General features: G+C 32.9%; 1 protein-coding gene across 12 annotated transcripts in view; it reads left to right on the top strand.

Moving 5' to 3' along the window:
* The window catches only part of ATF7I (activating transcription factor 7 interacting protein), a 135,038-nt gene that overhangs the window by 95,365 nt on the left and 24,569 nt on the right, over window positions 1–15,104 (top strand). For all 12 annotated transcript variants that reach the window (XM_011741760.2, XM_011741717.2, XM_071072174.1 and 9 more), the window contains 3 exons: window positions 4,425–4,489; window positions 12,427–12,505; window positions 14,826–14,981. In XM_011741760.2, the coding sequence (XP_011740062.2) occupies window positions 4,425–4,489; window positions 12,427–12,505; window positions 14,826–14,981 (300 nt within the window). The remainder of the gene's footprint in view (window positions 1–4,424; window positions 4,490–12,426; window positions 12,506–14,825; window positions 14,982–15,104) is intronic.

Here is a 15,104-nt window from a genome sequence, read left to right as displayed (position 1 = left end):
TGTTAAGAAAGTAAATGAGTGGCAGATCAAAATTAATGTTGGATTGAAGCTGGATATCACTCTTATCATATTTATAAGAATAAACTAATGTTTTATATGAAAGTGTAATTATTATTTATAGTATTTACAATTTAAATGTTTGCATAGTACAGGGGCAAATGTTTGTTAGTATTATCTGCTACCACATTATTTTTTGGATATTCTTTCATGTTTACAACACTAAAAGAGATGCTTACTTTTAACTGAGGTCAGTGGACATACAAGATTTTTGGGTGATATTTCATTTTTCTGTAACTTCTTTTTCTTTTAGTTGTTAGTATTTTTTAATGCCAGATGATTTAGTGATGGACATTGTTTTATGTGATTTTGGGTTTTCCTCCTTATGAAATTTTGAGGCAAAGTTGACATTGTTTTAATTTCATGGTCATGAGATGAGATATATTCTTAAATAGAGAACTTTTCCTGAAAAACCATGACTTGAAAAGAAATAATTTAGGAGTATTTGTTTAATGTCATGCTCATACTCCAAACACTTCTAAAAGTGTCAGAATTATAATTTCATTATTCTGTTCTCTTACAGTTTTTATAGAAAGGGTATATTCCCCAAATTATCTAGTTGATGTACACTATTAGTAATGCATGTCAGTCTGTTTCATTTGACTATTCTTAATTTTTTTATATAAAAGTAAGTTTTCACAATCAATTGGTGTAGCATTCTAAGATAATGTACAATTATTTCTAAACATAAAATTACATATTTTAACACATATATTTATTTAACACATTTATATATTTTTAATATGTAATTATATCAAGATCTTCAAGTTCCATTTAGAATGCTTACCTACATTTGATAATGAATAAATGTGAGTACAAGCTTTGTTTGTATTTTTTTCATAATGCTAACTAAAATGAGATCTTAGGAACTTGCTTATTCTTCAGTTCTGACTTTATTACTTATAATATGTTCTTTGATCAAGTATAATTTCAGCAGTGACATAAATGATATTAAAGTAAGCATTTGGCTTTTTAGGATTCCCAAAACCTAAACTGAAGCCGAACCTCAGTACATCTCTACTACATTTAGTAGTTTGATAAATTAATTAGGTTATATAATTAAAATTTTCTAAGCTCTATACTTATGTGGGTATTATATTTGCTTAATAAGAACATATGCTATATGTTCATGCATTTGTATGTATTTTATTATAGTTAAGTATATCCTTATGGATTTTAAATCTGTATTTCTGTTTATAGTGAGGTAAATGTCCTCCTAAGGGCTTGGAAATTTAAAGCTCAAACTATAGCTAATTTCATTCATTCACAAAGTAATGAATGCCTATATTATCTGAGGTTCTTTAGATACACAGAAATGTATAAAATAGTCACTATGATCTCACCAAGCTTACAATCAAATAGGGAATGTAGTCATTAAATAAGGATTTAATTATAAATGTGATGAGTGTTAGGATTTGCAGGTTTTCGTGAGAGGACAAAAGAGAACGTGGGAAATCTGGAAAGGTATGAAGTAATGAACAGAAGAATGGGGGAAATAGGGTTAAAGGGTTTTTGTAGGGGGTATAGAGGGTAATGTGACATCCATGAACCCTGGTTACAGTATGGAGAATGGTTTGGAAGGGGTAAGAATAGTGTTAGGAAGACCAATTAGGAGACTGGAGGCTCTTGTAGTGTACGAGATGAGAGATGGTGGTATGAAAAAGATTTAAACGTTATTTAAGAGGTAGCATTGGCAGTACTTGGTAATTTATTAATAAAAGTTTAGATGTGTGGAAAAGATGGAGAACTCAAAGATGACTCAGCTTTCTAAGACATTTTTAAATGTTGTTCCATTTACTAAACTAGACATTAAAGAAAGAACAGATTTGGGGGAAGTTATATACAATCCATGTACAAGGTACACTTTCAAATTACATTAAACATCTTGTTCTAAGACTATGTAAAACTAGAGTTGGCTGGGCATGGTGGCTTATGCCTGTAATACCAATACTTTGGTAGGCTGAGGCAGGAGGATGGCTTGAGCTCAGGAGCTCGAGACCAGCCTTGCAATATAGTGAGACCCCCATATGTACAAAAAATAAAAAATTAGTTTGGCATGGTGACACATGCCTGCAGTCCCAGCTACCCAGGAGGCCGAAGGAGGAGGATTGCTTGAACCCAGGAGGTCAAGGCTGCAGTGAGCCATGGTCGTGCCACTGCACTCCAACCTGGGCAACAGAGGAAGGTCCCTGTCTCAGAAACAAAAACAAGTAAGAGTTTAAACACAGCAATTATTTCTTCAACCATTTCTTCAAGGATAGAATTAAATGAATTGTTTGCCTTTTTTATGTTCATACAATTATCCAGAGCTACTAAGGGATACTGCCAGTTTAACTCCTGTAAAGTACTTTTTAATTTTATTTACTTTTATTTTTATTTTTATGGAGATGTATTCCATATGATAGAAGGATTTTAAGCTATAATTTCTTATTTTACATCCTGACCAGTTTTGTTGCCTTGATAGATGGAGTTACAATATTTATATCCAGAAGTCATCCAAAGTAGATCTTACAGAAGAAAGCAAAAGCAATGCAATGGAGCTATAAGACATTACATTAAGAATCAAGGGAAAAATTGTGTAATAATGGGCAAAGGAGATGTTAGTTGAGAATCTAGAATAAGGAATATTATTACAGTTCCGTGAATAATTAACTTACAGCTCTAAGGCAATTAGGTCTAAGAGAGAATCATGCTGGGGAACAAAGAAATGTGTATGTAACATTTTATTAAGCAGTCTAAATCTTTCTTGCATCTTTAGGAATTTTCTTATATGAAAATATTATGACAAAAAGTAAAAATGAGGCCAGATATGTTGGCTCATGCCTATAATCCCAGCACTTTGGGAGGGTGAGGCAGGTGGATCACTTGAGGCCAGAAGATCGAGACCATCCTGGCCAGCATGGTGAAAGCAGGTCTCTACTAAAACAAAAATTAGCCAGGCATGGTGGCACTCACTGGTAGTCCCAGCTACTCGGGAGCCTGAGACATGAGAATCGCTTGAACCTGGGAGGTGGAGGTTGCAGTGAGCCAAGATCGTGCCACTGCACTCCAGTCTGGGTGGCAGAGCAAGACTCTCTCAAAAAGAAAAAAATAAATAAAATAAAGAATTAAAAAATAAAAACACAAAAGTGAGGCTTCCTCATTTACTTTTTATGTAAAGTTATTTTGAGTTGAAGATGAAAGTGTTTCAAATCCAAATGAATGTATTTTAACATCGTATATAAAAACCTTTGGTAGTAAATCACTGATATTTTGGTAGTATCACCTAGTGTATCTTAATACTCCACTATGTAACATCAGTAACCTAGAATTAGTTTTGTTAGTCTTTCAGGAACTTCATAGTCCCAAACAGATGCTCATTTGTAATAAATGAAGTAATTTGAATATATTTTTAAATAGATAATGTATTAATATTATTCTTACAAAAAGAAAGTAGTTCAGACAAGGTAGGAGAAATCAAAGGGCATCCTTTTTACTTCTCTACCCTAGAATACTTCTCTTTTAACAGGTGAATATTAACCCAACTTGATTTTTTAGACATGCAGATTTATATATGTACATATGGAAATACATAGGTAGTTTAATCTCCTGTATTTTTTTAAACGTAAATTGTTTACTCTGTATGCATTCTGAATACTTACAAATGAAAGGGATGCCATACTTTGACCAAGAGGGTTTTATCTCCAGAAAGAAAGGATGGGCTGTTTCAACATTTAAAAACCCCATGTTACCAAATAGGAAACCCTAAATAATCTCAATAGGTACATAAAACCTTTGATGAAATTTAATGCATTCTCTCTTTTCCTCTCATTAGAAATTGGGACAAAATATGCTTTGTTCATTTTCTGTGCTGTTCTGGAAGTAACATTATTTTTTAACTGCAAAGTCATTACAAGTTAATTGAAAAATGAACAGAGAAAGAAAAATATGGATGATTGAACTACTGAGAAATATGCATGCATATTTTCTTGGATTTACTGCAACTGTTTCTACTGAATTTATTGGAAACATTTTTGACATATTAAATTTTTTTCTCCAAAGGGACATAGAATGCAGGAATTATATTTTGTTTAACTATTTCCTCATGTTAGAACATTTAAGTTTTGTGTATCTTAAATTATTTCCATGAGATACTGCTTAGAGTTAAAATTGCTGGGCCAGTGGAAAGTGTTTTTTAATCAGTATTGTGAATTTCCCCTTCTGAAAGATACTATAGCAGTGATCTGTGAGTTTGTGTTTTTATTTACATATGTGACATGTTGACAGAAAAATAGTTGGAGAAAACAATATGAATTGTTTTATATAAAGCAACTTAACTTTTTACATTTTGTAGATGTTTTTAAAAATGGCTTTTTTTTACTTTTCAGAAAACCAGACGAACAAAACAATAGATGCTTCTGTCAGTAAGAAAGCAGCTGATAGCACATCACAGGTAAGATTTTTCCTTCTTCAAAGTAAAATCCTAATTATGGTCTACAGGAAAATGAGTTTTCATCATTCTTTGATTGAATGAAAATTGTTCTATGTCTGTTTTTTATAACTGTCCAAATATTGTCTCATAACTTCTCTGTAATATTTGACAAGAATTGATATTTTTTGTTTTTTGTTTTTACATAGCAGTTCTCTTAGAGGTAATAGTTTATTAACTGAATGATTTGATTAGTACAATTGACAGTCCAGTCATTTGCCTTTACATTCTGTAAAGATTGTCTGCAAAAAGAAAACACATGTAGTTTCTTCCAGGTACACCTTTTTTAAGAGTGTTTCACTGGTTTACCCTCACTTGTACCACTCTCTACAGACCCCTACCACCATTTTAATTTCCTCAAAGGTAATCAGAAATACCTTTTGAGGAAGAATTTTTTGTCTGTCTGCTTGTTTATTAGCACTTTGCCAGTCTTTGTACTTTTTCCTATTAAATCTTAACCACCCAATAATAGAGTAACTACTTCTTTCCTGTATTAACAGTGTTCTTCCTTGTTCTTTATTGCTTTAGGTATAATCAGTTCATAGTGATTAGGTTACTGATAGTTTTATTTTCTTCACTTCCTTTGAATCATTTCAAGAATCTCATATATTCCTAGAAGAACAAAAATCTTTGAGCATGTCAGGCATGAAAAACTGACAAGATTTTTAAAACTTTTTTGATCTTTAAATGTGACGATTTTCCTTAAAAACAATGGATTTTGACCAACCTAGATATATACCATAGTTTATAGATCAAATAAAAGCTATTAAAAATATCATAACTTCTTACAAGTGTTAGCAGTTTTTGTGTGCACTATTAGAGATCAAAGTTGTGATTGTTTCTCAGCATGTCTTGTGGATATAACTGTGTTTTCATTTAAAATTATTAGATTGAGATACTTTCTAGAAGACATACAGAAAATGCTGATATATTCAGTGATACTTAGTGACATTTATAGGAAGTCTAGTTAAACTTTAAACAAAGGATTTATGAACATCTCTACTTCCTTCAGTGAGTTTTTTTTTTTTTTAAGTAATATTTTCAAGGAAAGGAAAATGGACATTATGATGGCTATTTTTTGTCATTTTATAAATGGTGGTTCTTCTAGAGCTGTGATATCTAATATGATAGCCACTAGTCACATGTAGCTATTTAAATTAAATTACAAATTTAGTTCCTCAGTCAAAATAACCGCCATTTCAAGGTTCAGTAGCTACATATGGCTAGTGGCTAGCATATTGGACCACACAGATATAGACTCTTTTCATCATTGCAGAAAGTTGTATTGAACTCTATTGTATAGAGTATTTTGCTGAAATATAGTATATGTAGCTGGGCACGGTGTCTCACGCCTGTAATCCTAGCACTTTGGGAGGCCGAGGCGGGCAGATGATCACCTGAGGTCAGGAGTTTGAGGCCAGCCTGGCCAACATGGGGAAACCCCATCTCTACTAAAAGGACAAAAATTAGCCTGGCGTGGTGGCAGGTGCCTGTAATCCCAGCTACTTGGGAGGCTAAGGCAGGAGAATTGCTTGAACCCAGGAGGGCGGAGGTTGCAGTGAGCTGAGATCATACCACTTTACTCCAGTGTGGGTGAAAGAATGAAACTCCATCCCATCTCAAAAAAATAAATAAACAAATAATATATGTAACATCATAAATATATAAGTGAAATTAAAATGGATATAATATAAGACACTTGAGGTGGGGCGTGGTGGCTCACGTCTATAATCCTAGCACTTTGGGAGGCGGAGACAGGAGGATCACTTGAGCCCAGGAGTTCAAAACCAGCCTGGGCAACAACATGAGACTCCGTCTCTATAAAAAAGAAGAAACTTAAAAAAAAAAAAAAAAGACACTTGAAACAGGAATTGACTTCATTAGAAAGCAAAGCAATAGTACAACTTAATGTTAAGCTCTCAATAGATATTTTATTTGGCTTCAAGGAAGAGGAATTTAATATCTGAGTATAAAAAAATGCATACAAGCAGTTTGAGCAGCCAGCCTGCTGAAGCAGTGCCTTATCAAAAATAAAGTTTCAGCTTTGAATCAGTGTCAATTATGTATATGAAGAAGAAATACAATTACCGGAGTTTTATTGTGTAATAAGAAACCATAATGGAAGTATATATGTGCTTTCAGTTATGAAGTTATGCTTGCCAGCCAGAATTTTTTGAAACAAATATCATTTTTGTCATTGTGATGAATACCTTTATTAATGTTCCACTGTTGACTAAGAAATTCTTGTTATCTTTTTGCCCCAATGTGCAACTTTCTAGCAGATAGAAACTAGTGTGAAACAGGTAGCGTGTGATTCTTTGAATTGTCACATTGTAAGTACAATTGGCTAACTTCATTTTTCTATCCCAAACCTACTTAGTTGTACTTCTTAACACTTTAAGGCTATTTAGATCGGAAGAAATCTGGATGTCTAAGGCCAGGCACAGTGGCTTATGCCTGTAATCCTAGCACTTTGGGAGGCCAAGACGGGCAGATCACTTGAGGCCAGGAGTTTGAGACCAGGCTGGCCAACATGTCTCTACTAAAACTACAAAAATTAGCTGAGGGTGGTGGTGTATGCTTGTAATCCCTTGGGAGGCTGAGACGGGAGGATCACTTGAACCTGGGAGGAGGAGGTTGCAGTGAGCCAAGATAATGCCACTGCATTCCAGCCTGGGTGACAGAATGAGACACTGTCTCAAAAAAAAAAAAAAAAAAGAAAAAAAAAAAAGAGAAACTTGGATGTCTAGTGTGGAAATGCTTGTTGTTCGGCTGTAGTTAATTAGCAAATGATGAAATATGTAAAATATTCTCTTGTAGTTGTTAAATGAAGATTTATCTGATATCCCCAAATAACTGTTTATTAACATTGCACATAATTTATTATTGTATATTTTATTACTATATATCATTTATATAATGAATTATTAGTTTTATATCCTGAAAAACAAATTTATTCAAATTATCAATGTAAGTTATAAAATAGCATTGCTATCTGTAATTGTTGTTTTGAAGGACTCAAGATCACCTTTAAGTTTGCTGATTTGCTAGAAGGATTTCATAAGACCCAGTAGTAGGTTATACTCACCATTATGATTTGTCACAACGAAAGGTGTAGAGCAAGAGCAACAGGGAAAAAAATGTGCAGAGTTGAAGTTCAGAGAGATCAGGCAAAGACTTCCAAGTCGTCTGTCTGGGATCGCACAGAATTTGTTTTTTCTCTGGCTTATTAACCTTAGAGACATGTGCCAAGAGTCTTTTCCCAGAGAATCCTGACTGAGTCTCAGGGTCTGAGGTTTTTTGGAGGTCTGGTCACATAGTGACATTTTTCTGTATGGCCATGGCATTGGAAACTCAGGATCCCAACAATGAAACCCAAGTATACATCATCAATCTTCATATTTATGCAAAGCAATCCTGATGAACACAGTATGGCACAGTTCACTGTTCAGAGTGTATATAAGAGAATTAATCGTTAACATGACCTTCCAAGGGCAACATTTCTGATAACTAACCAAGTCTCAATTATGGTTCCAAGTTCCCTTGGAGAGATGTGCAAGGAATGAACAACCAGCTCTTCTGTGTTAACTCTTTCTTCACATTTGCTGAAGTGTGCCTTTCAGGTATATTCTTGTTTCGTAACAAAAAAAAGCTACAAAGCCAGTATGTTTGCTCTCTTGAAATTTTCTTAGTGTTTGCTTATTGAGACTGTTAATTTTGGAAAATGGCACATGATTAGCTAACTTTTTAATAAAATTTCTAGTGTTAAAAACTATTTGATATAATTTTTTAATGATTTCAAACTGAAAGTTTCAGTAATATGTGTAAAAACAGATATAAACGTGTCTCTGATTAGATTTCTCAGACATGTTTTGTCAGGAAAAAATGTAAAGATATATGTATCACATATATGTGTATCACATGTCTCTGTTTGTTCGTTTCCACCTGGTGGCATAGAAATAATAAGGTCTACAGTCAGACAACCTGAAGCTTGTCACTTAATAGTGGGTGGGTGCTATGTTAAGTTATTGAACACCTTCGACTTTTCACCTATAAAATAGAGCTAGTGCTAGTACTTACCACATAGAAATATTAGGAAGAGTAAATGTGTTAATGCATGTAAAGCATTTAGCAGAGTCTAATAGGAGTAGTGCTAGCTATCATGACTATCTTATAAATGTACTTAATAGTTATTGAAGTAATTACCAATTTTATTTGTCAAAAAAAAAGTCTATTCAGGAAGCTACTTGTAGTATATGATAATAGATAAATTGTATCTGTCAGTTTATGATCAATAAACATAATTTATCATTAGATCATTGCTTGTAGATCTTCTCGATCTATATAAACATTTAATGATACACATTTTCCTCTGAGCACTGCTTTGGCTGCATTCCATAAATTTTCGTGTGTTGCATTTTTATTTCATGTAGGTTCCTTGTCATTTCCTTTTGGGTCCTGGGTTGTTTAGTTAGTAATTTATTTAATTTCATAGTATTTGGGGATTTTGCAAATTTTTTATTATTGATTTTTCATTTAATGCTATTGGATTTAGAAGATATCCTCTGTATGACTTTGTTACTTTTACACAAATTAGATATGTGTTATAAAGTTCCATCTATGGTATATATCTTAGTGAATGTACCATTACACTTGAAAAGAATATGTATTCTGCTGTTGGGTGTAATGTTTTATAAATGTCAATATGGCATGGTTAATAGTGTAATTTGGATTATTTTTATGTTTACTGATTATTGCCTTTTGCTGTAGTGGTTTTATCTATTACTAAGAGTGGTATGATTGTGAATCTATTTCTTCCTTTAATTTTATCAGTTTTGCTTCATAGATTTTGACCCTGTATTACATGGTATTTTTTATAATGTATAATTTGTAATCTTGCCATACTTTTATCATTGTAAAATTTCCTTCTTTGTCTGTTTTTGATATTAACATAATTACAGCAGCATTTTTATGCTTACTGTTTGCATGTTACTTTTTTCCGCTTTTTACTTTCAGTCTGTGTCTTTGTATTTAAAGTGAATCTGCAAGAGAAAAAAAAATCATATTTCTTGATTTGTTGTTGTGTTATCCCATTTGATAATCTCTACATTTTGATAGGCGTTTTTAGACCATTTATAGTTAATATAAGTTTTGATAGGATTGTGCTTAGGTCTGCTATTTTGCTATTTGTTTTCTATTTGTTTCATCTGTTTTCTTTTTTTGTTGGTTTCTGTGTACTTTCTTTCCTGCTTCATTTTGTATCAGTTTTTTTTTAAAAGCATTCTGTCTTAATTCCTCTGTTAACTTTTTAGCACTCTATCTATGTGTGTGTGTATGTGTGTGTTTATGTGTGTGTATGTATTTTAGGGTTTGTTCTAGAGTTTAAGTATGTATCTGAATCTTAATTATAGGAACCTTGCAATTGTATGTGTACATTTACCTCCATAATGAAGTTGCTTTCCTTAATTATCACGTTCATGTTTTCACATATATTGCACATACATTACATTGTTTTTAATCTGCATGTTGTAGAGCTCTAAATATATTGTTTTTAATTGTTGCCTTACAGAATTTTAAAGAAGTTAAGAACAGAAAAGAGATATAGTCTTTAATATTTATCCTTATGTTTACGTTTTCTGGTCCTCTTCTTCCCATGATCCAAGTTGGTATTTCCTTTCAAACTGAAGAATGTCCTTAAGCTCATCTTTACAGTGTAGATCTGCTAGTGATGTATTCTCTTGGTTTTTTAATATCTAAAAAATGTACTTTTGTATCTTTTGTCTCGTTTTTTCAAGGAGAGTGTCATTGGATATACAATTCTTAAAGGGTTTCTTTTTTTAATCATCAGCAATTTGAATATATTGTTCCAGTGTCGTCTTGCTTCCATAGTTTCTGACCAATAGTCAGCAGTTACTCTTTGCTCCTATATAACATGTAATTTGTTCTGTTTACTTTCAAAATTTTTCATTATTAGTTTTCAGTATTTGGACTATGATGTGTATAGATTTCTTAATGTTTCTTCTGCTTGAGGTTCATTGAACCTCTTGGATTTGTAAATTAGTGTTTTCCACCAAATTGGGGAAGTTTTTGGTTATTATTCAATTTTTTCTTTAGATCTTTGTTTCTTCTCATTTAGTGTTTTGCTGAACTGTTTCTTATTGCACAAGTTTCAGGCATTTTTCATATTTTCTTTTGTTCTTCTTTGTGTCCTATGGACTAGAAAGTTTCTATTGATCTAGCATCAATTTCATTTGAGTTTTTCCTGCCCCTCCAATCTGCTTTTATGCCTACATAGCTAATTTTTATTTTAGTAATTATTTTTTCAGCTCTATTATTTCTTTTTTTTGTTTCTTTTTCTCTTTAGAGATGTCCTATTTGTGCATTCATTGTTATTATATTTAACTCTTTGAATTTTTTTTTTTTGAGATGAAGTCTTGCTCTGCCACCTAGGCTGGAGTACAGTGGTGCAATCTCGGCTCACTGCAACCTCCGCCTCCCAGGTTCAAGCCATTCCCCTGCCTCAGCCTCCCGAGTAGCTGGGACTATAGCCACCCGCCACCACGTCCAGCTAATTTTTTGTATTTTTAGTAGAGGTGGGGTTTCACTCTGTTGGCCAGGTTGGTCTCAAACTCCTGACCTCATGATCTGCCTGCCTTAGCCACCCAAAGTGTTGGGATTACAGGCGTGAGCCACTGCTCCTGGCTTTAAACATATTTTTAATAGCTACTTTCAAGTCTTTATCTGCTGAATCTAATCTCTGCTTAGAGTCAGTTTGTATTGACTTATTTTTTGTCCTAAGTTAGTTCCACTTTTCAAAGCTCTGGACCTTAATGATAATATGTTGTAGTGAAACATTATTTTACATTTGTTGGTGACTTTTGGGATCTTTTAGTTTGGGATTTTATAGATTTTTGGTGTTTGTAAATAACCCATTTTCTGTGAAATCATTATTGTAGAAAGATTTATAAGAATTAGAATTGCATTATTATCTTGGGGTTGGGCCTGGATATTATAAAGTCAAGGCATTATTTTCTTTAATTTCTCAATTTGAGTTTTGCAGATGAAAACCTTTATCATTTGGAATTGATCTCAGTATAATATATCAAAGTAAATTGTGATTATCAGTTATTAAACAGTTGTCATGTATCATATATGGCATTAAGCACCATATATACACATTTGGATTAATCCTCACAATAGCCTCAATATTCAAATATTGGAAATTGAGATAATTACCCATCTGAATTAGGTAACTAATAAGTTAGAACTGTAAGACACACTCAATCTTTCTGACTTCACAGTCCTGGCTCTTTAGGTTTATACTGTCTTACCTTCCTTTTCAGTTGCTATCGTGGTTTTTAAAGGTTTGTCTTATAATCCTAGTATTTCTCATGATTTTGAATGATGGGTTACTGGTCAACTTGGCTGTGCATTTAATAGCATAGCAAACCATATGATTTCATAGTATACCATACCGTTTTTTAAGGGCAAAAAAATTTAGATTATTTTCTATAACCCAATTCTAGCTTGAATGATTGCCTTTGGTGTTGTGGTGGATTAATATTGATAATTTAGAGTAGTATTGATAAACATTTTAAATGTCACAAAATGAATGGTGTTTGTATTTAATCTTATTTGCTGTGTGCAACAGATAGCCTAATTTTTTAAAGAAAACGTCTTGAATTTCTTCTGAAAATTATATTTCATATAGTGGATGTTTAACGCGTGAGTATCCTGGGGCATTTGTCAGACAAACTCTCTTTATTCAGGTACAGCTTTTTAGGGGTCCCAATTGAACCAGGTTACTCATTAGTCTCATTTTACCTCACTTATCATTTCATTTTTTAACATGTATATCTGCCAGAGTTTTCTTTGTAAAATGTAGAAGCTTTGTTTTTCAGAGTGGAAAAGCCACTGGCAGTGATTCAGGTGGTGTCATTGATCTCACAATGGATGATGAAGAGAGTGGAGCTTCACAAGGTACTTCAATAGTAATTTGGGATTGGGCCTGGTTTTGATACCTTTTTTTTTTTGTCTTAATACAGTACAATATTCTACGAAGACAGATGTTTACAGCATTATGCTTGGTTTATTTGTGTTCTTTTTGTAATGGAAGTTTCTATATTAGAATTTTAAAATTTGGCCAGGTGCAGTGTTTTACACCTATAATCCCAGTGCTTTGGGAGGCCAAGGCAGGAGGATCAAGGCAAGAGGCCAGGAGTTTGAGACCAGCCTGGGCAACACAGTGAAACCCCATCTCTACCAAAAATTTAAGAATCAGCTGCGTGTGATGGCATGTGTCTGTGGTCCCAGCTACATGGGAGGCTGAGGCAAGAAGATAACTTGAGTCTGGGAGGTTGAGGCTGCCGTGAGCTGTGTTTATGCCGCTGTATTCCAGCCTGGGTGACAGAATGAGGCCCTATCTCAAAAAAAAAAAAAAAAAAATTAGAATCAACTCTTAAATAAGTATGAACAATCTGTAGAGGAAAACAGCAATTAAGAGAATATTGTAATTTTCGGAGTACCTCTGTTTTTGTATCTCTTATTTCACTTGATCCTTGCAAAAAATCCTATAATACTCATTTTAGACTTGAGGAAACTTGTTAGCCTTAGAGAAAACAATTCAGACTCAGTAAAGGTCTTGGGAATAAAATCCAACTCTTCTGTCTCTACATTAAATGTTCTTTTTCTCTCTCTGTTTATGATTCAGTGTAGATACTGTATATGTATGTATACATTTAATTTTGGTCATTTGAATTAGTTTCTTTTATCTAGCATTATATAAATAAAAATAGAAGTAATTTTAAAAAGCATTCACATCCAAAATAATAATATTCTGAGTTAGAATAGTTAGAAACTGTAAACCATATTCCTAGTTATTCTGCAGTGTTAATAGGTGTTTCATGAATACAAAGTTCTATGGTTAAATATGCTTGGGAAATGCTGAGTTTAAAGTTAAATTGTTTTTTTATTAATGCAGACTTCTCTGAGCCTTTACTATGCTGATTTATAATGTAAATCTCTAAGAATGATTTAAGATATAAAGTGTTTCTCAAACTTACTTGGCTGCGCAAAATAACATTCAGCTACATATCTATAAAACTCTGGTGATAATTGCATGTGGAAAATATAGTAATAATGTGCTGAATTACTTATTATTATCTTAAAGACATTACTTTTTTAAAAACCCAAATATTTTAAAAGTAATATTTTGGGGAATCAGTCTAGTTGAGCTTAGGAAAACAAAAGTTAAATAGCTATACAATTGATTATATGACAGTAAAGTTGATTTTGTTATTTAAAACTGAATTGAGAAATGTATGCCATCCTTCATCTGGGTTGAACTCAAGCCAGTATGATGATTCTTTAAAAGTTTCAAATTATCTCTATTGCTTTCACTAATTTTTAATAGACAGCCATGACTATTATAATGGATCCCTAAAGAAAAAAATAAATACAGGTTTTTGAGAGGACACAGGTAGGCTTAATTCTGGATTAAAAAGTAAAGTCCTAAAAGTTTGTTTTCAGTGCTCTCACCATTTCCCTAGCATCCATGCCTCATGGGGTCTCTCTGTTACCCCACCTTTGGGTCTGTCTCAAATTCTCACGTTCCTAAAGTACACTGTTTTCTAATGGCATTAAAGTATCCATCGTTAACGCCTTGGGTTTTATTTACATGTAGTGTGGAATTCTATGGGACAGAAATTGATGGGGATTATTTTAGATAGAAGGACTTTTGGGTGGTTTCCTGTTTTAAATTTAAGAGTTTTTTCTGAGATGCAAATATTTATTTTATAGGCTGTTGAAGATCTTTTTTGAGATTAGTCATTCTTTGTCTTTTTTAAAGACTATATAGTGATGATAAGCAACCATCGGTTATCAAAGAACCTAAATAATTGTAGTAATAGAAATTCAAGATCACAGCAAAAACTCATCATTTTATAGATATTTGTCTTGAATAGTATTCTTTCTATTATAGGTATGTAGATTATACATTTATGCAAGTAATGAATTATTCTAGTTGGCATATTGTATTGAATTTACAAGTAAGATTATTTCTGAATTTCTGTAAATGTGAATTAGAATCTGTGATAGAACCACCAACGAATTACACATATGCTCTTAACTCAGTTTTCAAATCAGCAAAAATACACATAAGTAAAATGGAAATAAATTGTTCTCTTAGAGGTAAATGTGACACCCAAGTGACAAGCAAAAGTAAAATTTGTCCATAGAGGAAAGACTTGTATTTCCCAATTTTTTTTCTTGTCGGTCATAATATTTCACTTTTAACTAACAGACCCCAAAAAGCTAAATCACACTCCCGTATCAACCATGAGTTCTTCTCAGCCTGTGTCACGACCATTGCAACCCATACAACCAGCACCACCTCTTCAACCATCTGGGGTGCCAACAAGTGGACCATCTCAGACCACCATACACTTACTACCTACAGGTAAATTTGCTGAATCATTGAGTAGAAGCTTTAGTTTACCTGTAGAGAACTATGACTATGGAGTTAAGCAGAAAGATATGACAGAAAATTAAGAATAATTCTTATTGTTAATTTAAGGACGAC

The sequence above is a fragment of the Macaca nemestrina genome, chromosome 10, assembly GCF_043159975.1.
Source record: "Macaca nemestrina isolate mMacNem1 chromosome 10, mMacNem.hap1, whole genome shotgun sequence".
In the NCBI taxonomy this organism is placed as follows: domain Eukaryota; kingdom Metazoa; phylum Chordata; class Mammalia; order Primates; family Cercopithecidae; genus Macaca; species Macaca nemestrina.
This window is presented reverse-complemented; position numbering and strand designations above follow the sequence as displayed.